General features: G+C 49.4%; 1 protein-coding gene across 2 annotated transcripts in view; it reads left to right on the top strand.

Annotated features, from left to right (window-relative positions):
* Positions 1–26,874, top strand: part of TMEM181 (transmembrane protein 181) — a 139,791-nt gene that overhangs the window by 36,735 nt on the left and 76,182 nt on the right. The window contains exon 1 of one of the 2 annotated variants that reach the window (XM_075339646.1): positions 14,285–14,373. The exons of the other annotated variant lie outside the window; for it this stretch is intronic. Coding sequence (XP_075195761.1) covers positions 14,366–14,373 — 8 coding nt within the window. The 5' untranslated portion in view covers positions 14,285–14,365. Of the gene's footprint in view, positions 1–14,284; positions 14,374–26,874 lie in introns of those variants that run through there. 2 annotated transcript variants of the gene reach the window in all.

Genomic DNA, 26,874 nt, shown 5'->3' with positions numbered 1-26,874 from the left:
GCCTACCACCCTCAGTCAAACGGCCAAGTGGAACGCGTCAACCAGATCATGACCTCCTTCCTACGCCACTATGTCAATGTACATCAGGACAACTGGTCTACGCTTCTTCCTTGAGTTCTCACATAACCACCGGGTCAGCGAGTCCACCTCCAGCTCCCCCTTCCATGTTGTCTATGGTCTCCAGCCTTCCGTGCCGTTGCCTGTATCTCCTGCTTCCGATGTACCTGCTGCAGACATCCTAGCCAGAGACTTCTCCACTATATGGTCCTCTGTCAAGACCTCCCTGGGACACGCTGCTGCACGGATGAAAATGCACGCTGACAAAAGACGCCTTGACCCTCCTCGCTTCTCTCCCGGGGACTTGGTCTGGCTTGCCTCCAAGTACGTCCGACTCAAGATACCGTCGTACAAGCTGGGTCCGCGGTACATCGGTCCCTTCAAGGTCATCAGGAAGATTAATGAGGTGTCCTATAAGCTGCAGCTTCCAACCACTATGCGGATACCCAACTCCTTCCACGTTTCCTTGCTGAAACCTGTGGTCCTTGGTCCTTTCTCCGCTGACACCGGTATTCATCCTGCACCCATTGCTGAGGATGACATCTATGCGGTAAGAGATATCGTGGCCATGAAGACCGTCAAGGGTAGGCAGTACTTCCTGGTCGACTGGGCGGCTTACGGTCCCGAAGACAGGTCCTGGAAACCTCGGGAGAACGTGGGTACTCCTCTGATTCGTGCCTTCTTGTCCCGGTTGCGGGGAGAGGGGCATGGGGGGGTACTGTCACGCTCCCCGGGCCCCGACGCCGTTCCCCACTCACCGCTCCGGCCCCCGGGTCCCCTGCCTCCAGCCACACGTCCTCCTCGGCACCCTCCAGGCTCCCGGGCTCCCGTTCTCGGCGCTCCTCTGCGACCCAGGACACCCTGTCTGTCTCCCCTGCATCCTCGGTACCGCTCCCTGCTCTGGCCTCCGGCACCCGGGCATCGCGCATGCGCATTAGGGGGCGCGCGCGGTCACTGACCTCCTCTTAAAGACCCAGTACTCCTAAACAGGATATTGCATCAGTCAGGGTCAGGTATATTAGGAGCTTCCTGCCTCTAGGGCGTCGCCTGTTCTACGAGTTCTGTAGCTAGGAGTTCAGGTCCCCTTTGCTGTGCCTCGTTCTCACTTTATGTCTCCCACAGAACCAGTTCTACCAAGCAAACCTGGTCCTGACCATAACCTGTCCGAGTGGTCCTACGGGGACTGTCAGCTGAGACGCCACCATCTTCTGCAGTCTGAACCTGCCTTCTACCCTCGGCTTCACCTGGTGACCTCAGCCTCCTCTACCGGTTGGACTCTGCTCACGTCTGACGTCTCTACCTGCCACCGGTACCCGGGCACCGTCATCACACCTGGCACCAGGAACTCTTTGTCCCCAGGGACTTCCTCATTCCAGCTTCCGGAAAGGACTCTGACCTTATCCCGCTTAGTGCTCCAGCAACCGTGCACCTAGGCCCTCTGGTGGGGTGACCGGACAGTCCCTGTATAGGGGTTAGCTCTGTGTTGCTTCACTGGGGGAGTCCAATGCACGGCCCAGAGGATCCACCACCCGGGCGTAACACCATCAAACTCTAGTTACGCCGCTGTCTGAGGCAAGTCATTGCTTGTAGAGGACAAAACAAAATTTGTGAGCTCATCACTGCAGAACCTGTGGTACCTCCAGAGGGCGGAGGATTTATATTGTGAGCAATAGTGATTTTTCTATTTTGGCTTTTTGGATATTCCACCTCAACACTTGCACTCCATTTGGATAAAATCTAAACAAATAAATTCTGCATTTTTATTAATGATTCATTCATATTTAAATATGGGTACATGATCTCTTCTACAAGACATTAGTTTTCCAGTCTAAGGCTATGTGCGCACATTGCGTCGGAGTACCTGCAGTTTATTCAGCACGTTTTCCTCCCCTTGGTTTTTTACCAAATGGCTTTTGACCATTTTTTTAGTGCTAAAAACGCATGCGTTTTTACCGCGTTTTAAGTGCGTTTTTAGCGCTTTTTACCTGCGTTTTCACCTGCGTTTCTGCAGATGCGTTTTTGAGATCAAGACACTGAGAAATAAAGTTGAAATAGTCTAAAAGAATGAAAAAAGAGGAAAAAAGGATAAAATTAACTTTTAATAAAACAATATGGGAAATTATCAATTTTAATGTAATAATAGTGGTTCTGCACATTTTAACAGAAAAATAGATTAAGTTTATTATTTTTTTACATTTAAATTTTCGGTTATTGTGTGTGTGTAAAGGAACATTAGAACCCATTAATTTTTGCCCAGAAAAGCATGCGTTTTTGGAGCCAAAAACGCAGTGGAAAAGCAGGTAAAAAGCATGAAAAACGCAGGAATTGTGCTTTTGGTTGCATTTTGCCATTTCTCATTGACTCCAATGTTAAGGAAACGCTGCAGAAGTGGCAAAAACAACTGACATGCTGCTTCTTTTTCAGCATGGTTTTTGACCACAAATATGCAAATTAAACGCTGCTGAAAAAAAAGCAAAGTGCAGACAGGATTTCTGCTTTTCCCATAGACTTTGCTGGAAATCAAAAACGCATGCGTTTTAGTGCAAAAACGCTGCCGCCAAAAACGCTGCAGAAACGCGGTAAAAAACGCAACGTGCGAACATAGCCTAAATAATGAATTTCCCACCTGGCGTGTTAATTGATTACCATTGTGAGTGTATTGTCACCCTCATTCTATGAATAAGAACACATGAACATGTCAATCTGACGTACAGTGTCTTACAGGACCTGCAAAATAGTTTACATATAAAAAAACGCCATGGAAGGTATCTGCAGTGGAAACTGACCTAGTGTACAGTGTGGATTTAAAATCCCTAGCATGTCAATTTATGGGGAGGATCCTCGCTGCAGACTGGAAGGCTGAGTTTACCTCTTCACCCGTTTTCTGCTTTTTTCCTCCCCATCTTCCAAGACCATAACTTTTCTTTGTCGCTCCATTGGGAGACCCAGACAATTGGGTGTATAGCTTCTGCCTCCGGAGGCCACACAAAGTATTACACTTTAAAAAGTGTAACCCCTCCCCTCTGCCTATACACCCTCCCGTGCATCACGGGCACATCAGTTTTATGCTTTGTGTTGAAGGAGGCACACATTCACGCAAGCTCCACATTTTAGTCAGCAGCAGCTGCTGATTGTATCGGATGGAAGAAAAGAGGGCTCCTCACGGGGCCCCCGGCATGCTCCCTTCTCACCCCACTAAGTCGGCGGTGCTGTCAAGGTTGAGGTACCCATTGCGGGTACAAAGGCTGGAGCCACATGCCGTTTTCCTTCCCCATCCCCTAGAGGCTCTGGGAGAAGTGGGATCCTAACCGGTCACCTTTCACTGGGACCGGGCTCCCTCCGCAGCCCTTGGGGGAATCTGACGGACAGGAGACTGGGTATCATCAGGGACAGGCCCTGCATCTAAAAGGTACTCTGTGTCCCCTGGGGGACGGTGCATGGAGCGCCTGTGTTACAACGCTGCAGCGGCTGCTGTTTTTCTGTGACAACCGGGACTACCGTGCCGACCGAGCCTGATCGCCGGCCGCGTTATTAAATTTAGTCCCCGGCTTCTGCGGCCTAGTACCATAACTCCCGCCCCCGGGCCTGCCAGTCAGGGGTAAGGGCGGGACGGTCGACTGGACGTCGGCAGTGAGGGCTGGAGCATACTTAGGTGTTCTCCTCCCCCCTCACTGAGCACTGTGGGGCACCAGATTCCCGCACTTTATTAGTCACGCCCACGGCTCCCTCCTCCCCTGAGAACTCTGGCAGCCATTGTTACAATCACTTCTGCCGGTGGAGGATTTCAGAACGAGCTCTGTAGCTCTGGGAGGCCCAGGCTGGGAATCTGGTGGACACACAACCGCTTTGGGCGGTCGGTAAGCCACACCGGTTACCAGGTGCTGGCCCCCCTAGGGTGCCGAAGTGTATATATATATATATATATATATTGTATACATTTTCTCTGTTCGGCCGCATTATTTTGCTTTTGGCTATATACCCTCACTGATCACTCTCAGAGGAGACAACAGCATGTCGACCGCAAAGAGCAAGGGTGCCAAGGCACAGGCTTATTTTGCAACCTGTACCTCTTGTGCGGCTATGTTACCTGCAGGTTCCACCTACCCTCACTGTGTGCAATGCTCGGCCCCTGTGGCACTCACTCAGCCGGAGCCTCGGGCACTGGTGGGACCCTCGGCTCAGGTAGAACCGCCGGCTTCCACTGTCCAGGTGGCAGGGACAGAGTTTGCAGTTTTGGCTGAGAAACTCTCTGAGTCGCTTTCACAATCCATGGCTCAGTCTATGGACAAATGGTCTGCTAAGATACTAGAAGCCTTGCAGTCCAGATCGGTAATACAGGCCCAGGGCACTGTGAGTTCATCGCCCCCAGGCCCCTCTCGGTCGGTGCAGCGAAGTGCTCCTGGGGTGACACCCAGGTCCCACGGTGAGGACTCCGACACGGACCGCAGTCCCAGACCGGCTAAGCGGGCTCGCTGGGAACCTTCCCCGACTTCATCACGCTGTTCGGGGTCTCAGCATGAGGACTCTCTGGAGGATGAAGCGGAGGTCGCAGCTCAGGGCTCTGATCCTGACGTTGCTCTCAATCTTGATACACCTGAAGGGGACGCCATAGTAAATGACCTTATAGCGTCCATCAACCAGGTGCTAGATCTTTCTCCCCCAACTCCACCTATAGAGGAGTCGGCTTCGCAGCAGGAGAAGCACCAGTTTAGGTTTCCCAAACGTACACGGAGTGAGTTTTTCGATCACTCTAACTTCAGAGATGCTGTCCAGAAGCACAGAGCATTTCCGGACAAGCGCTTTACTAAGCGCCTTAATGACACACGTTACCCTTTCCCCCCTGACGTAGTTAAGGGTTGGGCTCAGTGTCCCAAGGTGGATCCTCCAGTCTCTAGACTGGCGGCTAGATCCGTAGTATCAGTGGCAGATGGTTCATCGCTCAAGGATGCCACTGACAGGCAAATAGAGCTCCTGATGAAATCCATCTATGAAGCCATAGGCGCGTCTTTTGCTCCGGCCTTTGCAGCTGTGTAGGCACTCCAAGCTATCTCAGCTTGTCTGTCTGAGATTAATGCGGTCACACGTACCTCTGCTCCGCAGGTTGTGTCTTTGAGTTCTCAGGCGTCGTCCTTTTCGTCCTACGCCATGAACGCCGTCCTGGACTCTGCGAGCCGTACAGCGGTAGCGTCCGCCAATTCGGTGGCAGTCCGCAGGGCCATGTGGCTACGCGAATGGAAGGCAGACTCTGCTTCCAAGAAGTTCTTAACCGGTTTGCCATTTTCTGGCGACCGTTTGTTTGGCGAGCAATTGGACGAAATTATTAAACAATCCAAGGGAAAGGACTCGTCCTTACCCCAGTCCAAACCAAACAGACCTCAGCAACGAAAAATACAACCGAGGTTTCGGTCCTTTCGGCCCTCAGCCAGGTCCCATTCCTCCACGTCCAACAGGTCACAGAAGGGCCAGAGGAACTCTTCTGCATGGCGGTCTAAGTCACGTCCTACAAAGACCGCCGGAGGAACCGCCTCCAAGGCGGCCTCCTCATGACTTTCGGCCTCCCCAAACCGCATCCTCGGTCGGTGGCAGGCTCTCCCGCTTTTGCGACGCCTGGTGGCCACATGTCCAAGACCGATGGGTGAGAGACATTCTGTCTCACGGTTACAGGATAGAGCTCAGTTCTCGTCCTCCGACTCGTTTCTTCAGAACATCTCCGCCCCCCGAGCGAGCCGATGCACTTTTTCAGGCGGTGAACACTCTGAAGGCAGAAGGAGTTGTGATCCCCGTTCCCCTTCAAGAACGCGGTCGCGGTTTTTACTCCAACTTGTTCGTGGTGCCAAAAAAGGACGGATCATTCCGTCCCGTTCTGGACTTCAAACTGCTCAACAGACACGTGAGAACCAGATGGTTCCGGATGGAATCTCTCCGCTCTGTCATCGCCTCGATGTCCCAAGGAGACTTCCTAGCATCAATCGACATCAGGGATGCTTATCTCCATGTGCCGATTGCACCAGAGCATCAACGCTTCCTGCGTTTCGCCATCGGGGACGAACACCTTCAGTTCGTGGCACTGCCTTTCGGCCTGGCGACAGCCCCACGGGTCTTCACCAAGGTCATGGCAGCAGTGGTGGCGGTCCTACACTCTCAGGGCCACTCGGTGATCCCTTACTTAGACGATCTTCTAGTCAAGGCACCCTCCCGGGTGGCATGTCAACACAGCCTGACCATTGCTCTGGAGACTCTCCAGAGGTTCGGGTGGATCATCAATTTCCCAAAGTCAAAATTGACACCGACCCAATCACTGACTTACCTCGGGATGGAGTTTCATACTCTCTCAGCGATAGTGAAGCTTCCGCTGGACAAACAGCGTTCGCTGCAGACAGGGGTGCACTCTCTCCTTCGGGCCCAGTCACACCCCTTGAGGTGCCTCATGCACTTCCTAGGGAAGATGGTGGCAGCAATGGAGGCAGTTCCCTTTGCGCAGTTTCATCTGCGTCCACTTCAATGGGACATTCTCCGCAAATGGGACAGGAGGTCGACGTCCCTAGACAGGAACGTCTCTCTTTCACTGGCAGCCAAAACCTCTCTTCAGTGGTGGCTTCTTCCCACTTCTTTGTCGAAGGGAAAATCCTTTCTGCCCCCATCCTGGGCTGTGGTCACGACGGACGCGAGTCTGTCAGGGTGGGGAGCGGTCTTCCTCCACCACAGGGCTCAGGGAACCTGGACTCCGACAGAGTCCTCCCTTCAGATCAATGTTCTGGAGATAAGGGCAGTGTATCTAGCCCTAAAGGCGTTCCAGCGGTGGCTGGAGGGCAGGCAGATCCGAATACAGTCGGACAACGCCACGGCGGTCGCGTACATCAACCACCAGGGCGGCACACGCAGTCGTCAAGCCTTCCAAGAAGTTCGGCGGATTCTGCTGTGGGCGGAAGCCACAGCCTCCACCATCTCCGCAGTTCACATCCCGGGCGTAGAAAACTGGGAAGCAGACTTTCTCAGTCGCCAGGGCATGGACGGAGGGGAATGGTCTCTTCACCCGGACATGTTTCAAGAGATCTGTTGCCGCTGGGGAACGCCGGACGTCGACCTCATGGCGTCTCGGCACAACAACAAAGTCCCGGCATTCATGGCACGGTCTCAAGATCACAGAGCTCTGGCGGCGGACGCATTAGTTCAGGATTGGTCGCAGTTTCGACTGCCTTATGTATTTCCTCCTCTGGCACTGCTGCCCAGAGTGTTACGCAAGATCAGGTCCGACTGCCGCCGCGCCATCCTCATCGCTCCAGACTGGCCGAGGAGGTCGTGGTACCCGGATCTGTGGCACCTCACGGTGGGTCAACCGTGGGCACTCCCAGACCGACCAGACTTGCTGTCTCAAGGGCCATTTTTCCATCTGAATTCTGCGGCCCTCAACCTGACTGTGTGGCCATTGAGTCCTGGCTCCTAGCGTCCTCAGGGTTATCTCAAGATGTCATTGCCACCATGAGACAGGCCAGGAAACCAACGTCCGCCAAGATCTATCACAGGGCTTGGAGGATCTTCTTATCCTGGTGCGCTGATCAGGGTTTTACCCCCTGGCCGTTTGCCTTACCCACTTTTCTTTCTTTTTGCCCTCATCCAGTTCACCAATGTGAAAAGGATTTGCACTTGTTAGATCTGGTGAGAGCACTTCGGCTCTACATTTCTCGCACGGCGCCCCTGCGCCGTTCTGATGCGCTCTTTGTCCTTGTCGCTGGCCAGCGTAAGGGGTCGCAGGCTTCCAAGTCAACCTTGGCTCGGTGGATCAAGGATCCGATTCTTGAAGCCTACCGTTCTTCTGGGCTTCCGATTCCTTCAGGGCTGAAAGCCCATTCTACCAGAGCCGTAGGTGCATCCTGGGCATTGCGGCACCAGGCTACGGCTCAGCAGGTGTGTCAGGCGGCTACCTGGTCGAGTCTGCACACTTTCACGAAACACTATCAGGTGCATGCCTATGCTTCGGCAGATGCCAGCCTAGGTAGGCGAGTCCTTCAGGCGGCAGTTGCCCACCTGTAAGAGGGGGCCGTTTTCGGCTCTTTTTATCGAGGTATTCTTTTACCCACCCAGGGACTGCTTTTGGACGTCCCAATTGTCTGGGTCTCCCAATGGAGCGACAAAGAAGAAGGGAATTTTGTTTACTTACCGTAAATTCCTTTTCTTCTAGCTCCTATTGGGAGACCCAGCACCCGCCCCTGTTCCCTTCGGGCTGTTTGTTCTTTTGTGTACACATGTTGTTCATGTTGAATTGTTCTTTGGTTCATGGTTTCAGTTCTCCGAACATCCTTCGGATTGAATTTACCTTAGACCAATTTATAAGTTTCCTCCTTCCTGCTTTGGCACCAAAACTGATGGGCCCGTGATGCACGGGAGGGTGTATAGGCAGAGGGGAGGGGTTACACTTTTTAAAGTGTAATACTTTGTGTGGCCTCCGGAGGCAGAAGCTATACACCCAATTGTCTGGGTCTCCCAAAAGGAGCTAGAAGAAAAGGAATTTACGGTAAGTAAACAAAATTCCCTTCTTTTGTATTTTTCCGTCCATATAGCACGAGGGCTTGTGTTTGCGAGCGAGTTGTACTTTTGAACGACACCATTCATTCTGATCCATATTGTATTGGAAATTGGGAAAAAAAATTCCAAGTGCGATGAAATTGAAAAAAAAAAAAGTGCAATTGCACGATTGTCTTTGTTTTCTTCTATACTGGGTTTACTATTTTTTATAATTTAATTATGATTCCCGAGGTCAGTACGAGTTAGCTACCAAAAATGTATAGTTTTAGGCCTTATGCCCATGTTGTGTGTTCATGCTTTTTTTCATGGTTTTTCCTTGCTTCTTTTATAAAAGTAAGGCTGAGACCGCACTTTGCGTTCATCTACTTGCAGTTCTAAACGCACGTTTTGGGCTTAATTGATTTGACCAAAGTTGCCTTATTCAGAAATTTAGCGCTGAAAACGCATGCGTATTTACCGCGTTTTAGATGCGTTTTCAGCGCTTTTTACCTGCTTTTCCACATGCGTTTTGATGCATTTTGAACATCATGACACTGCTAAATAAAGTTTAAATAGTCAAACTCAATGAAAAAAATTGGAAAAAAAGAAACAAATCTATATATTTGTGAAAAATAATGAAAATAGATTAATTTAATGAAATTATAGCGGTAATATGATATTAAATGGAAAAATAGCAATAATTTACTAAAATTCTTATTTTTAATTGTCGGACTATGTGTGTGTGTGTAAAGGGACATATGAAATCATTATTTTAACGTCCAAAAAGCATGCGTTTTTAAAGTCCAAAACGCATGTTTTCTGCACCGGAAAAGCAGGTAAAACGCAGGAATTTGCTGGAATCTTGGTTTTTGCCATTTCTCATTGACTTCAATGTGAGCAAAACGCACCCAAAATGGCAAAAACTACTGACATGCTGCTTCTTTGAACGCATGGTTTTTGCCACAAAATATGCAAATTAAACGCAGCGTTTTAAAACGCAAAGTGGGGTCTAGAAATCCCCATTTCCCATAGACTTTGCTGGGAAATCAAAACGCATGCCTTTTGGCATGAAAAAGGCGCTTCTCAAAACGGACCTAAAACGCAGGTGGAAACGCAAAATGTGGTCTCACCCTAAGGCTATGTGCCCACGGGACTCTGTATCTGCGGATTTTTCTGCATCAAAATCTGAAGCTTTCCCCCGGAATCCGCACCTTTTCATAGGTGCGGATTTGACGCGGATTTTGTTGCGGATTTTGCGTTTTTTTTTTGTTTTTTTTTATTCAATTGAATAGGCAAAATCTGCACGAAAATCTGCAACAATAATTGACATGGCCATATGCCCACGCTGCGGAAAATGCGCGGACTTTGCCGCGGATTTCTCGCTGAAAAGCCGCGGATTTTTCAGAAATCTGCAGCACAGCTACTCCCCAGCCATTTCTATGGCATTTGGGAAATGCTGTGCCCACGCTGCAGATTTTTCCGCAGTGGAAATCGTGCGGATTTTCGTGCGGAAAAATCTGCAGCATGTCAATTATTGTTGCGGATTTTCGTGCGGATTTTGCCTATTCAATTGAATTAAAAAAAATCGCAAAATCTGCAACAAAATCCGCGTCAAATCCGCATCAAATCCGCACCTATGAAAAGGTACGGATTCCGGGGGAAAGCTGCAGATTTTGATGCAGAAAATCCACAGATACAGAGTCCCGTGGGCACATAGCCTAAGGCCCATGCTGCCCATGCTGCGGAAAATGCGCGGATTTTGCCGAGGATTTCTCGAAATCTGCAGCACAGCTACTCCCCAGCCATTTCTATGGCATTTGGGGAATGCTGTGCCCACGCTGTGGAAATCGTGCGGATTTTCGTGCGGAAAAATCTGCAGCATGTCAATTATTGTTGCGGATTTCTCCGCAGGGTCCCATATACTTACCTGCCTCACCCGGGTCACTTTCTCCGTCCGGTCTACAGGAGCGCGGTGAATCCAGGTACAGGAAGGAAGAGGTGGGCGGAGCCTGCACGAGCTCCGGTCATGTGACAGCCGGAGCTAGTTCAGGCCCGCCCACCTTCTCCTGCAGACGCTGAGAGAGTGACCCGGCTGCCGGAAAGCGAGGTGCTGCATGATGGAGGTAAGTATGAACTCCCCCGATCACTGCAGCACTTGTCCTGCATTGAGGATGCAGTGCCGGAGCCATGGTACTGTATCCTCAATGCAGAATGCCCGCACCATATCCGCAGGACATTCCGCAGCATGAAAACAGACAAAAGTTGTGGTGCTGTTTCCTGGGAACACCTGCGGAATGTCCTGCGGATATATCCGCAGGACACTGTCCCCGTGGGCACATAGCCTAAGGAAAAAGCATCCCTGCAAAATCTATGAGAATCATGACTTGCTGTGCACATACTGCTTATTTTTCCCTTGCAGTTTTTGTTGCTGAAAAAAAAGCAGCATTTCAATTGTTTCTGCGTTCTTTCACCACTTCAATGGAGTCAGTGAAAAACACAGGAAACAATGCATGTGTAATGCACATGTTGCTTTTTTTTGTGCATTCTAAGGCCATGTGCCCACGGGACGCTCGTACCTGCGGATGTATCCGCAGGTACGGCCGCATGTTTCCCGCAGCTGCCCGCCGGCAGCCCAGCTGTTTTTAGCTGCGAGTTTCCAGCGGGAAACATGCGGAGATTCACGCGATTTACCTGCGGACGTCCCGGCCTCTATCTCCACAGCGGAGGGCCGGGATCTCCGCAAGTAAATCCGCATGAATAATTAACATGCAGTTAGGTGCGGCTGAGGGATCTCCGCAGGAGATTCCGCAGCCGCACTTTCCGCAGTGTGGACACAGACACTCCCCATGTCCCATAGGGTAACATGGGGAGTGCCTGTACATGCTAGAACCTGCAGATTTATCTGGAAAATCCAGATAAATCCGCAGGTTTTCCGCGGCAAACTCTGCAGCAAAATGCTCCCGTGGGCACATAGCCTTAGGTCAGTGGGTTCCCTGCAGCCATTTCCTCATCTCGCAGTCTTTACCGCAGGACATTGCTGCATGCAGGGAACTTCGGTGACGTCACAAGGTGAATAGAGTTCATCCCGGATCACCGGCGTTTCCTGCAGATCCGCTGACATGAACTCGGTTCACCTTGTGATGTCACCGGGGTTTTCCAACACCTAGACCACATAGCCACTGTCAGCAGACATTTTCTCATCTCACAATCTTTACCGCGGGACCTCGCTGCAGGGAACTTCGGTGATGTAGGTGCCCTGGTCTGTGATGCGAGCTGTACCTCAGTAACCCGGGGTTATCATGGTCATGACCCAGGGTTACCATGACAGCAATCAGGTCCCTGTGATCGCATTACAGGGACCCAATCGCCAGGAAGAGGTAAGCGATTCCTCTCCCTGCCTCCTGAATGCTGCGATCGCATTGATCGCAGCATTCAGTGAGTTAAACGGCCGGGAGCGGTGTGGGCATTGCTCCTGGCAGTGAGAGCCGGGTCCCAGCTGTAAGATCAGCCGGTGACCTGGCGGTGATCGCGAGGGTACAGACCCTGAACTCAGACTGGTCGCCATGAGGTAAAAAAGCACAAAAAGAAGCAGGAAAAAACGCGCAAACGCAATAAAAAATGTGCTTTTGCGGCAGTTTTTTCCTGCCAAAACAAGTGTTTCCTTTTCCTGCCAAACAAGCAATGCGAGCACATTACGTTACTTTTATCTAAGTGCTGAAAAAAAAAAAATCAGAAGTTTGTAAAAAAAAAAAAAAAAAGGTGCTTTTGTCACCATTTTCTGAGACCTGTAGTATTCCCATTTTTCGGGATTTGGGGCTCAGTGACGGCTTATTGTTTGTGTCTTGATCTGGCGTTTTTATTCATACCATTTTTCTGTACATACAATGTTTTGATCTACTGTTATTGCATTTTATTGCTACGGCCAAATCCCACAATTCTGGTGCTTTCATATCTTTTGTTGCTACGCCATTTACCAATCAGATTAATTGATTTTATATTTTGATACATTGGGCATTTCTGAATGTGGCAATACCAAATATGCGTAGTATTATTATTATTATTATTATTATTATTATTGTTTTATTTTCAATGTGGCAAAATGGGGTAATTTGAATTTTTATTTAGTTTTTCTTTTTTTTTCCATATTTTTTAAAACTTTTTTTTTTTTATATATTTTTGAATGATTTTACTAGTCTCCCTAGGGGACTTTATGCCTGCACTGTCCAATCGCTTCTCCTAATCAGAGCAACGTTTCAGTATCGCTCTGATCAGAAGAAATGCTGTTGTCCTGTGAATCCCCACGGTCTGCTGACATTCACAGGAAACACGTAATGGCAGCAACAGGGTTCATTATCTGACCCCACGCTGCCATAGCAACCCTATGGCGCCCTGTGATCCAAATGTGTGTTTCGAAAATTAAATAGCGCACTTTGCTTTCTGAGTTTTCTATGTGCCCAACATTAGTTTTTGACCACATATGTGATATCACTGTTCGGGAAAAATGCATAACATATTATGTGGTCAATTTTCTCCTAGTACCCCTTGTGCAAATTTTCAATTTGGTGCTAAGACAGTATGTTGGTGGAGAGAAATGGAATTTTCTATCTTCAAATCTAAATGTTATAAAGTTTTGTGAATCACCCGTAGGTTACATGACTATATGAATTCCTTGATTGGGGTCACTTGTGGGGGTTTCTGCTGTTTTGGCATGTCAGGGGGCATTCACAATCTATTCCAGACAAATTTGCTCTCCAGAAATCAAATTGCGCTATTTCTTTCCGAGCCCTGCCATGTGCCCAAACCACAATTTTCGACCACCTATATTATATCATTGTGTTACAGAGAAATTGTGAAACAAATTATGGGGTCCATCTTCTCCTATAATCCACTGTGAAAATTACATTATTTGGGGCGAAAACAACATTTTAGCTGAAAAAAAAAATGTAATTTTCGTTTTCATATCCACATATTCAAAACTGCTGTGATGCATCTATGGGATCAAAATGCTGAACACACCGCTAGATGAACTCCTTGGTTGGGCTAGTTTCCAAAATGTGGTAATCTTTGGGGGTTTCTGCTGCTTTGGCACCTTTGGGGAGACATGGTACGTCCAATTTATTTCAGCCAAATTTGTGTTCCGAAATTCCAATGGTGCTCCTTCCGTTCTGAGCTGTTTGGCCAAACAGAGGTTTCTGACCACATGTGGGGTATCAGCGCGCTCAGAAGAAAGTGGGGGACAAATTGTGAGTCTATTCTTTCATTCTGTCCCTTGTATAACTGAAAGAAATTGGGCTAAAGCGACATTTTAGAGAATTCTTTTTCATTCCTTTTTATTAGGGAACAAGTGCCTATATGATATAAAGTTAAATAATGTTTCTTTGTGTTTCCCTAGTGATTGCAGATAAAATCTGCCACAAAATGTAAGATTTCACTTGTATCATAGATTGGACGTGTGGGGCGCGATTGCTGCACCCCAGGACGTTGCGACCAGGAGGTGCAGGGTATTAGGCAATGAGCCTTGTTCTTAGGATTTGGGGAGCCAGGACCGTCCCCACACTTCTACAGTGACAAAGTCACTATGCACAGGTCTCCTGTGTTGCCTGTCAGTCCTCCATGTTTCCTGAGGTCATGGTGACAGAACTGAGGGCAGTGTTCCAGGAGGCATCATGGCTGCCGCGTAGTCAGTGCGTGCATGGTGAGGGGTGACGTACACGGAAGAGGGCGTGGTCTAAACAATCGTGGCTGAGGCTGTGGTTAGCGGTGAGCTGGCAGCGACCCGGTGCGGGATCCCGGCTGTGAGGGCGTCATGGAGCCGTGAGTACGGGGGAAGGGGGGCTGCACCGGGTTAACCCTGTCCTGACCGGGATGGGCGTCACTGCCCCTTATTGTATGGGTAGGAGCACATCCACAGATCTCCGGATGCGGCAGTCCTATAGGTGTGTATATGTAGTGCGAGCCTCTGCTTGTGGGCGATAGGGGAACGTCCTGTGGCACATGCTGGCAGTGGGAGGAATCAAAAGGGGCATCAGATGGAAGAAAGTCAGTGGGCGCGATCTGCGTGCCCCTTCCCTGGCTGGCAGAGTGTACACTGTCGCTGGTAGCCTGGCGTTGTGTATTGTCCTGGAGGACTCTGACCCCAGCATTGTGGCGTCCATTGGTAATTTATCATCACATCTGATCTATAGTGCCAGTCATTACCACAGGAGCCGCCATGCCCTGCCGGCCAGTGTGCCCTCTGCAGGGCCAGATATACCCTGTGTAATGCTGTCGTGTGTAAGCGCTTAGTCCTGGTTTATCCAGACATTTTCACCAAAATTGAGGAGCACCCCCCACCCCTCCCCCTCTTAATGAATTCTGAGCATCTTACGCCTTCAATAGAACTACAGGTAAAGGGAATCTGTCAGCAGGTTTTTTTCTACTTAATCTGAGCAGCATGATGTAGGGACAGAGAGCCGTATTCCAGCAATGTGTCACTTATGCTGTGTTACAGTTTAAAAAAAAATAAAAAATCAGTGTTTTATCAGCAGAATATCACTAGAGGACTAGTCTAGTGCTATGTAGTCCTCCTGCTCTGTGTAACGCCGCCCCCTCCCCAGCTTTCTGCCTATGCACAGTGTACACAGCTGTCAGTCAGTGTCTTCTAAGAGGATGTATGAACATTCATTATGAGTGTCTTGTGATGGCTGGATTGTCACACTGGCCTTTCTAGGCTTTTTGGTGGTTGGAGAAGGAGGATAAAGTTATGTTGAGAAATAAAATAGATTTGATTATCTTTTCCCATACCTGCCTTATTTTTCTGCAAAGAGGTGGGAATTTCCTGTTGCTATAAATGAAGAGGTCCTGGCACCTGGATCATTTATCTTCTGACATTTACTTTCAACCTGATCGTAAATATTGTCTGAATCTTACAATGACGAAGTGGTCAATCGCAGATTTATTATCATACCGTAGAGCATGGTTTATGCTGTAACATACGGTAGTAGCTGCTCTGCAGTGCCCGGCAGTGATCACTACACGCTGAATGGGCTTCTCAATCTTTACATCAGGGGCTGGATGTCAGACACCTACAGTATTGATAACATTGACAATATGAGATGGGGGGCCTGACACCTGGCACCCACACTGATCAGGGCATTGTGTCATCAATATATGAGATGGGGGGATCTGACACCCCCACTGTGTTATCAATATGAAATGGGGGTCTGACACCTGGCACCCCCACTGATCAGGGCATTGTGTCATCAATATGAGATGGGGGGGTCTGACACCTGGCACACCCACTGATCAGATCAATATGTCATCAGTATTAGATCGGTGAGGGTCTGACACCTGGCACATCCACTGATCAGATCAATATTAGATCGGCGAGGGTCTGACACCCCCACTGATCAAATCAGTATTAGATCAGCGAGGGTCTGACACCTGGCACCCCCACTGATCAGATCAATATGTCATCAGTATTAGATCAGCGAGGGTCTGACACCTGGCACCCCCACTGATCAGCTGTTATTTGCTCTGCCAACTACAGATGTAAACACTTTGATCAGAGCTGTAAAGCTTCATTCGTTGTGTAGTAGCAGCTGCTGAGTTCTGCAGAACAGCTTGTTTCCAAAAGCTTCATTCATCATGATTCCATCCATCCGCCAGGACAAATAACAGCCGAACAGTGTGGGTGCTGGGGGGCCGGTCCCCCACCTATCTCATTTTGTTTACCTATGCTATGGATAGTATAGCATAAGTCAGATAGGAAGAACACAATACCAAGGTGTAATACATGGGAGTGCTACCAAGTGGCTACACACTTATATAGCTGTTTATATACATGCGATCCGATGGCTAGGTCATCAATATGGTGTTACTATACAGCCCCTTTAAGACTATGTCATCAGTATTAGACCCGTGTTTCTGTGTGTATACTTTACTGTAAATGCTGTTATTCCTAGCCCAGCAGAGACATGCGTGGTCACATACACAAATCATCGACGTGGACTTGACTGTGCATGTACCAACGACGGCGCCATTTTATTGGAGACCTAATGGTCATTTATAAACAGGAGGCAGACGAGGGCTCTGTGTAGGTGTCGGGTGGCTGCAGAATAACCCGGGCCAGAGCACCCAGATTAGACCCTGGCCACGGAGATATCATTACAACGATTCCACAAGACGGATTCCTCAGCATCGGGCTCATTCCTTCCATCGCCAATATGGCCCTGTGTGGATCTGACTGCAGACAGGTTCTCCTCAGAGCCGTGCACCTGCCAAACCTGATGGCCTGTTAATACTATAGCTGGAGGAGAAGGAAGGGCAGTTCCAGGAAGCTCACCACTGCTGAGACCCAGAAGAGCAGGTATGGCCCCGGGGGGGTGCTCGGCAGCCGTCACTCGTGGAGTCGCCCTTTACACTGTCACAGCTTTATTATTTGACACAACATTATAAAGAGGGCTAATATTTAGGGTTTCTTCTTAAAGATAAGTAGCTATATGAGGTGAACAGCCTTCATGTCTTGAGAGGCAGGAATGACGTGTGAAGGTGTGCAGGCCTGGCTTCAGCAGTGCTGTGTGTAAACTCCCCGGCCAGGCAGGCCGTGTGCGCTGCGATGTCACCGATGGCCGACCTTTGTCATGTGATGTGTGCGTTACCTGTCCGTCTGTGGGGAGCAGTATCCACCAACCCTAGGAGCCTCCTAAATAAACATTAGGCTTGTTTGCACATAAGGGATACAATGAAGAAAAGCATTTGTTCACATTGTACTGGCTGCCATAGTTTGCATTATACTTTTAACCCCTTAATAATGCAGCCAATGTTGTGTTTCTGTAATTTTTTCTCCACTTTCAAGATCCATAACTTATTCTTATTTTCCATCTCCATAGGACTTGGTTTTTTGTAGGGCGAGTAGTGATTTTGAGTAACACTATTCAATTTACCATATAATGTTCTGAAATCAGGAGAAAATCCCTAAGAAGGTGAAATTGTGAAGAACACCCGATTCCTCCGTTGTTTTTGCATCCTCAGCGTGGCTAATAACTCACCGTTCTGCCCCCTCGTCTACCATCCTCCATACCTTCCTTTATGTTGATTGACTGTGCCCACTTTGGAGCGCTGTCTGAATTGAATCATCATCCCTGCACACACTGACTGCAAGAGCCGAGTGCACACAGTGTCAGTGTGTGCAGGGGTGTTCTCATCACTGTCCTCTGTCTGCAGCAGCCACGCGTTGCACACAGTGTCACACAGTAGAGGTCAGCCAATACTAATGGGGAGAGGGATGAGAGTGCACTACTACGCTACTGTGTGATCCTGTGTGCAGTGAGTGGCTGATGCAGACCAGGGGGGGAGATGTGGACACACCTGCACTGACTGTGTGTGTGCGCGCGCTCAGCTCCTGCAGTGTCAGTGTGTTGTGGGCTGACAATTCAATTTCGGCAGCGTTCTGAAACCATGTCAATACACATTAGGGGCGGTACGGGGGAATATAATTGAGAGGCAGAATAATGCACTGAACTGTTAGCCATGACAAGTGTGCACCTAGGAACCCCCATTTGCAGATCCAATAATACGTTTTTATATAACATAAAATAAAGAAATTGTTCATTGCAAGTATGTGTTATGTAAGTTGCCTCTATGAATCTTTATATGGCTTTGAAGGTGACAGACTCCCTTTTAAAGCATCACTCCAGCATTGTTGTTTTTTATTTTACCACTGGAGTGGCGCCTTAAATGTAAGTCCCCTTACCCCTTTCTGATACTCATCCTCCAGCTGCTTCACCTTTTTTTTTTTTTAGCATTGCTCACATCGTGCCAGCTTGTGCCTGTAACGTCTGCCTGGCTGGAAGTTTGAAGTTCCGTCACAAGTGCTCAATACAAATCTATGAGAGCCAGAACAAGGATCTCATAGAGTTTGTATTGAGTTGTGACCTCTGGCGCTGCATAAAACACTGAAGCTGCCGGCAGGTCACAAATGACTGGAGCAGCGGTAATAGAAGATGAAGCCACCAGAGCGGGAGTATAAGACGCGGTCAGGGAACTTAGATTTAAAGCACCACTCCAGTGGAGAAAAAAAAATGCTGGAGCAGTGCTTTAAGGCTATGTGCGCACTGAGCGTTTTTCAGGTGTGTTTTTGTGCGTTTTTGGGCTTCAAACTGCATGACTTTGCTTCCCCAGCAAAGTCTATGACTTTTCATTTTTGCTGTTTGCACACAACTTTTTTTTTTTTTTAGCTGCGTTTAAAAAAAAATAAATAAAAAAAATGGACGTCAATTCTTTCCTTGCGTTTTACTGTGTTTTTCACCCATGCAATGCATTGGAAAAACGCAGCCAAAAGCGCTCCAAAACGCGGTAAAAACGCATGTGTTTTTAATGCTATGTCTTTGCCACGGGTGCATTTTTGTGCGTTTTTTGCGGCCATAAACGCAGCATTTTTGAGAAGTGCAAAAACGTCCTAGTGCGCACATAGCCTTAGGTTTTGCTTTTACAGCGTTGATTATGTGATAAAAATGTGTCATTACTTTCCATTAGTGATGAGTGAGCACTAAGATGCTTGAGTGCTCCTTACCTAGGTCTCCAAGAGAAAAGCTGCAAGCGGCTGTGTCATGGCGAACACAGGAGAGCTCGGCGGTAACAAGGCTTCATCAGACAATGGCGAGCATGTTTACATTGGCAGAAACTTGGAAACACTCCTAAAGACAGTTGTTTGCGCATAATCCACTGGTGTTAATGTAGTCTTAAGGCCCCGTCACACACAGCGAGAACAGTAGCGAGATCGTTTCTGCGGCACCGTTTTCGTGACTCGCCAGCGATCTCGTTATGTGTGACCCCTACCAGCGATCAGGCCCCTGCTGTGAGGTCGCCGGTTGTTGCTGAAGGGTCCGGACCATTTTCTTCAAAGGCGATGTCCTACTGGGCAGGACCCATCGCTGTGTTTGACGCCTACCAACGACCTCCTAACACAGTCCCAACGCCCGCCGAGATCGTTATACAGGTCGCTGATCGTTACTGCGTCATTGGTAAGATCTGACTGTGTGACATCTCACCAGCGACCTCCCAGCGACTTACCTGCGATCCCTATCAGGTCACATCGGTTTCGGGATCGCTGGTAAGTGGTTAAATGTGACGGGGGCTTTAGGCCATGTGCACACAGTGGGTTTTTCTGCCAGAAGATACAGATTTGGTGCAGAAAATTTCTCAGCTTGTGCACATAGCCTACATGGTGTGATCAGATTCAGGCTGAGTTCACATGTCCAGTAATCAGCTGTTACAATGGATCCAGCAGCAATCCGTTTAAAAAATATAAATAAATATATATTTCTTCATCGTTCCTTTGGGAGTCCTAGACCATGGGTGTTTAGCTTCTGCCTCCGGAGGACATACAAAGTACTACACTTAAAAGTGTAGCTCCTCCCTCTGAGCTTATACACCCCCTGGTAGCCAGTCCTAGCCAGTTTATTGCTTTGTGTCAGCAAGCATACATCCACACATGCATTATCATCTGATTTGTTTGACTTTTGGAAAGAGTTTGAAGAAAAGCGGGTCCATGTCTGGACTCCCGGCATGTCCCTTCTCACCCCACTGTGTCGGCGGTGTTGTTAAGGTTGATTTACAAGGCTGAAGCCTTACATGCCGCGCTCCTTCACCATCCCTTCTGGGCTCTGGCTTGAAGTGGGAGCCAACACGGTCTCCATGCCTGGCAGGAGTCCGGTCTCCATCCACAGCCCCTTGAGGATTCTGTTGGACCGGAGCACTCATCCCCAGGGACATGGCCCTGCGTCTCAGCAGCTAAGTACCTGAGACGTTTATGTTGGGGGTCCCGGTTCTTTATTGTATGGGGAGAGTATGCTGTATGTGATTGTTTTTAACTTTTCCGGCGGGTTCTCTAGCTTTTACCTGAGAACCGCGCCGATGGTGCCTGCTTGTCGGCCTCGCCGATTAAATTTAGGCCCCGGCTTCGCCGGAGGCCTAGTTTCGTTTTCCTGCCCTCGCATGTCACTCATGGAGAGGGACAGGTTCGGCTTCTCCCGGCGGCCGTTCTACACAGGGGAGGGACACTCCCCACTGCTGGGGCGTCCCTCCTTCCCTGCAGGTCTCTATAGCCCTCCAGTTCCTGCTCTTTTATAGGAACGCCCCTAGCCATTTCTCAGGCAGAGTTCACTCTGCTCTGGGACATCCTGCATTCTGCATCTCTGCTGAGGTGCTGCGCACTGGGGGACCGGGCTTCGGGATCTGGAGGGCACACAACACCGCGCTCAGCAGTCTGGTAAGCCACAGCCGGTCTCCGGTTGTGGACCTCTGTATATTCTCCCTGAGGTTCATTCTCTGCAAAGCCCCCACTCCAGCAGCATGTCTCACACAAGGAGCAAGGCTCCAAAGCTTTATGCTGCATGCATTGCATGTACGCTCCTGCTGCCTGAGCGAGCATTTATCCACACTGTGATGGTTGCTCTAACTTGGCGGTGCCACAGCCTGGAGTCTCACCCCCAGTGGTCTCTCAGGCTGCTGCACCTGTGACTGAACCCCCGGCCCGGGTAGAGTCCTTTTCTAGGTCCATATCCCAGTCATTTGCTGAGTCCATGGGACTTTTGTCCAGGACTTTGATGAATATGCATCAGCCCCCCTCACAGGGTGCCTCTAATACTCTTGACAGAGGGCTCCTATCCTCTGACCTCCGTCCATCAGAGCTGACTCTCAAGATGAGGAGGATGCCCTCACTGGGGGCTTGGAGGCTATGTATCCCATCGATTTCTCTGAGGGTGAATCGGACCTTAGTGATTTGATTGCTTCTATTAATTCTGTGCTGGATCTCAATCCGCCAGTGTCAGAGGAGCAACTCTCAAAGCACACTCGACCAGAGCTGTCAGTGCCTCTTGGGCTTTTAGGCACCAGGCTACGGCTCAACAAGTCTGTCAGGCTGCCACTTGGGCTAGCCTGCATACCTTTTCGAAGCACTACCAAGTGCATGCTCATGCTTTGGCAGATGCGAGCTTGGGCAGACGCATCCTTCAGGCGGCTGTCGCCCACTTGTGAAGTTAGGCTCTGCCTACTTCTTAGTTTTTTCTGTTTATTCCCACCCAGGGACAGCTTTGGAACGTCCCATGGTCTGGGTCTCCCAAAGGAACGATAAAGAAAAAGAGAATTTTGTTACTTAACATAAATTCTTTTTCTTATAGTTCCGTATTGGGAGACCCAGCTCCCTCCCTGTTGCCTGTTGGCAATTTTCTTGTTCCATGTGTTATCACCGGCTGTTGTCGTGGACAGAGTCTCCGGTTGTTCCGGTTCTTACTCGGTTCTACTTGTGGGTGGCTATTCTCCTTCAGCTTTTGCACTAAACTGGCTAGGACTGGCTACCAGGGGGTGTATAAGCTCAGAGGGAGGAGCTACACTTTTAAGTGTAGTACTTTGTGTGTCCTCCGGAGGCAGAAGCTAAACACCCATGGTCTGGGTCTCCCAATACGGAACTATAAGAAAAAGAATTTACGGTAAGTAACAAAATTCTCTTTTTTTGCAGGATCTGTTTTTTCACACAGGAGCCTATGGGAAATGGATCCATTATCTGATCTGTATTTATCCATTTATTTTTGTTTCATATGTAAAGGATCTGTTTTTTGTTTACCGGATCAGTTTCTAATGGGAAATAAAATGATTCATTTTCCATAGACTCACACGTTTAAAAAAAAAAAATAAATCTAATTTTTCAGATCTGACAAAGTTGTGTTTGCAAAACAGATTGCTGGTGGATCCATTCAAATGGCTGGTTAGGCTGCTTTCACACATTCGTTTTTTGCTGAGCAGCACAATACGGCGCTTTGCAGAAAAAACGCAACCGTTTTTTTTTTGTTTTTTTTTTTGCCGCCGGTTGCATTTTTTTCTGCATAGACTTGCATTAGCGCCGTATTGTGCCACATGGCCTTGCGTCCGGTTTTTGCCGGATGCGGCTTATTTAGCCCATGCGGCGGTCGGATGGAACGTTGCCTGGCACGTTTTTTGTGCATCGGATCCGGCGCGATGCGGCGCGATTTACAATGCAAGCAAAGGTTTTTTGCACTGCACATGCTCAGTATCCAGCTGCATCCGTCAAAAAACGGACGGGCCACATGGAAAAACGTATGCAACGGATCCGTTTTTTTCGACGCATCTGTTGCATAGGTTTTTGAGCCAGATTGAGCCACACTGCAAAAACCGGATGTGTGAAAGCAGCCTTAGCTGGAAAAACGGACAGAGGCCCCAAAAAACCTCAGCGGAAATTATGTAGTACAAATGCTGAGAGAATTGACAAGCTGCCGTTTTTTAAAGAGCGCAATACATGTACATAATTGTGTGTGCTCTATGACTGCTGGGAGAAGGCTTTGATAGGGGCTGGCTCACATACAGCGCCAGAAGAAAGCCACTTCCCCTGATCTATGTATGGTGTCCCTGTAGGGATGGGGAGGCCTCAGTGTCACAATCATTAGTTGGTACATAAAGTGTCAATTATAGCTATATGTTATAGTTTTTAATGTTAAGGGGTTTTCCCCACAATAATTTTAATCAATAGATCTTGGAATTGTAATAATTTCCACAATTGGATGTTGAAATAAAATGTTCCTGTGCTGAGATAATCTTATATATGTGTCCCGGCTATGCGCAGTGTAATGGCCGTGTCTGACCATCCAGGGACATGGTCTGATCATACCACAGCTCCTGGGCCAGGGAGGAAGCAAGAGAGTATACAGATACTATAAAGACATTACAGCAGGGGATCATAAATTATTCTTTCTTTGAGGTAAAACATTTATTAAAAACAAAGAAATACTTTACCTCACAAAAAGAATCAGACATGATCTCCTGCTGTGCTATCTGTATACTTTTTTTCTTCCTCCCCGCCCCAGGAGCTATGGTATGATCAGACCATGTTCATGTACAGTCAGACACGGCCATTACACAGTACACAGCAGGGGCACATATATAAGATTATCTCAGCACAGGAACATTTTTCTTAAACACATCCAATTGTGCAAATTATTATTATTCCAAGATCTATTAATTAAAATCAACATTAAAATGAACTTTCTTTGTCGCTCCATTGGGAGACCCAGACAATTGGGTGTATAGGCTATGCCTCCGGAGGCCGCACAAAGTATTACACTTAAAAGTGTTAAGCCCCTCCCCTTCTGCCTATACACCCCCCGTGCTCCCACGGGCTCCTCAGTTTTTTGCTTTGTGCGAAGGAGGTCAGACATACTCTGTATCCCTGTGGGGACAGCGCACAGCAACACTCCAGCTTTGCTGGGTGTGCTAGTGCACCGGGGACCACGGCGCTGACCGGGTTAATATGTGCCATTACACACTCAGCGTTGCTGAGTGTGTTTATGTATAGGGACTGCCGCACTGACCGCCGCGGCCATGGAAACACTGCGGCGCGGCTGGGACTTGTAGTGCGCCGGGGACTTCCACGCTGGCCGCGCTTTTACGGCGGCCGCGTTTATTACTAGAGTCCCCGGCTTTTTGCGGCCTAGTTTCCTTTCCTCCCGCCCACAGCCCTGACAGGCAGGGGAAGGGCGGGACGCTGCACAGAACGAGCAGCACTGAGGGCTGGAGCATGCTTTGCATACTCCACCCCTCTCACTGTGCACAGTGCGGGCACCAGTTCCCGCTCTTTCTGGGTCACGCCCACGGCTCCCTCCTCTCCTCAGGACGCCGGCAGCCATTTCTGTCAGCTCCTCGGACGCAGCAGAGGGGGACAAAGTCTGGGAGACCCAGGCAGGGACTCTGGTGGCCTCACAACCGCTTTAGGCGGGTGGTAAGCAGCACCTGTGGTGCTAGCCCCATTGTGCAGTAGTGTAACATTATATGTTTATGGTATATATATTTTACACTGTATGGTGCACAGTTGATTTCTGGCTATATACCCTATTGTGTTACTCAGGGAAGATAATAGCATGGCGCCCACGAAAGGCAGGGGTGCCAAAACACAGGCTTATTATGTTGCCTGCGCCGCATGTACGACCCCGCTACCGGCAGGTTCCACTGACCCTCATTGTGTGCACTGTTCGGCCCCTGTGGCTCTTACTCAGCCGGAGTCTCTGCTAAGAGGGGCCCAGGGGGAGCCACCTGCTAACACTGTTCAGGTGACGGGGACGGAGTTTGCAAAACTCTCTGAGACTATGGCTAAGATACTAGAAGCCTTGCAGTCCAGGCCGGTATCTCAGCACAGGGACTCTGTTGAATCTTTGTTCCCTGGCCCACCTCAGCTGGACCAACAATGTCCTCCCGGGGTATCTCATGGATCCCAGGCTGAGGGTTCTGACACAGACCCCAGCCCCAGACCGACTAAGCGAGCTCGCTTAGATTTTCCCTCGACATCATCATATTGTGCAGGGTCTCCGAGGGGGGAATCTCTGGTTGATGATGCGGAGACAGATGATCAGGATTCTGATCCTGAGGCCGCTCTCAATCTTGATACTCCGGACGGGGACGCCATAGTGAACGATCTTATTGCGTCCATCAATAAAATGTTGGATATTTCTCCCTCAGCTCCTCCGGTGGAGGAGTCAGCTTCTCAGCAGGAGAAATTCCGTTTCAGGTTTCCCAAGCGTACACCGAGTATGTTTCTGGACCACTCTGATTTCAGAGAGGCAGTCCAGAATCACCATGCTTGTCCAGATAAGCGTTTTTCTAAGCGCCTTAAGGATACACGTTATCCTTTTCCCCCTGATGTGGTCAAAAGTTGGGCTCAGTGTCCCAAAGTGGATCCTCCAATCTCCAGACTGGCAGCTAGATCCATACTTGCAGTGGAAGATGGGGCTTCACTCAAAGATGCCACTGACAGGCAGATGGAACTCTGGTTGAAATCCATCTATGAAGCTATCGGCGCTTCTTTTGCCCCAGCGTTCGCAGCCGTATGGGCGCTACAAGCTATCTCAGCAGGTCAAGCGCAAATTGACGCAGCCATACGCACGTCCGCGCCACAGGTGGCGTCCATAACCACTCAGACGTCGGCATTTGCGTCTTACGCTATTAATGCTGTCCTGGACTCTGCGAGCCGTACGGCGGTTGCAGCCGCCAATTCGGTGGTACTCCGCAGGGCCTTGTGGCTACGGGAATGGAAGGCAGATTCTGTTTCCAAAAAGCGCTTAACCAGTTTGCCAATTTCTGGCGACCGATTGTTTGGCGAGCGTTTGGATGAAATCATCAAACAATCCAAGGGAAAGGATACATCCTTACCCCAGCCCAAACCGAACATACCCCAACAGAGGAAGGGGCAGTCGAGGTTTCGGTCCTTTCGGGGCGCGGGCAGGTCCCAATTCTCCTCGTCTAAAAGGCCTCAGAAAGATCAAAGGAACTCTGACGCATGGCGGTCTAAGTCACGTCCTAAAAAGGCCACCGGAGGTGCCGCTACCAAAGCGGCTTCCTCATGACTTTCGGCCTCCTCACTCCGCATCTTCGGTCGGTGGCAGGCTCTCCCGCTTTTGCGACGCCTGGCTGCCACGGGTAAAAGACCGTTGGGTGAGAGACATTCTGTCTCACGGTTACAAGATAGAGTTCACCTCTCGTCCCCCGACTCGATTCTTCAGGTCATCCCCGCCTCCCGAGCGAGCCGAGGCTCTTCTGCAGGCGCTGGGCACTCTGAAGGCAGAAGGAGTGGTGGTCCCTGTTCCTCTTCAGCAACAGGGCCACGGTTTTTACTCCAACTTGTTTGTGGTCCCAAAGAAGGACGGGTCTTTCCGTCCTGTCCTGGACCTGAAACTTCTCAACAAACACGTAACGACCAGGCGGTTCCGGATGGAATCCCTCCGCTCCGTCATCGCCTCAATGTCCCAAGGAGATTTCCTTGCATCGATCGATATCAAAGATGCTTATCTCCACGTACCGATTTCTCCAGAGCACCAGCGCTTCTTGCGCTTCGCCATAGAAAACGAACACCTGCAGTTCGTGGCACTGCCGTTCGGCCTGGCAACAGCCCCACGGGTTTTCACCAAGGTTATGGCTACTGTAGTAGCGGTCCTCCACTCTCAGGGTCACTCGGTGATCCCTTACTTGGACGATCTCCTGATCAAGGCACCCTCTCAAGAGGCATGCCAACACAGCCTCGACGCTACCCTGGAGACTCTCCAGAGTTTCGGGTGGATCATCAATTTTCCAAAGTCAAATCTGACACCGGCCCAATCGCTCACATACCTTGGCATGGAGTTTCATACCCTCTCAGCGATAGTGAAGCTTCCGCTGATCAAGCAGCGGTCACTACAGACAGGGGTACAATCTCTCCTTCAAGGCCAGTCACACCCCTTGAGGCGCCTCATGCACTTCCTGGGGAAGATGGTGGCAGCAATGGAGGCAGTTCCTTTC

Source organism: Anomaloglossus baeobatrachus, chromosome 3 (assembly GCF_048569485.1).
Source record: "Anomaloglossus baeobatrachus isolate aAnoBae1 chromosome 3, aAnoBae1.hap1, whole genome shotgun sequence".
In the NCBI taxonomy this organism is placed as follows: domain Eukaryota; kingdom Metazoa; phylum Chordata; class Amphibia; order Anura; family Aromobatidae; genus Anomaloglossus; species Anomaloglossus baeobatrachus.
The sequence above is the reverse complement of the archived record's forward strand: the minus strand, read 5'-3'. Positions and strand labels throughout refer to the sequence as shown.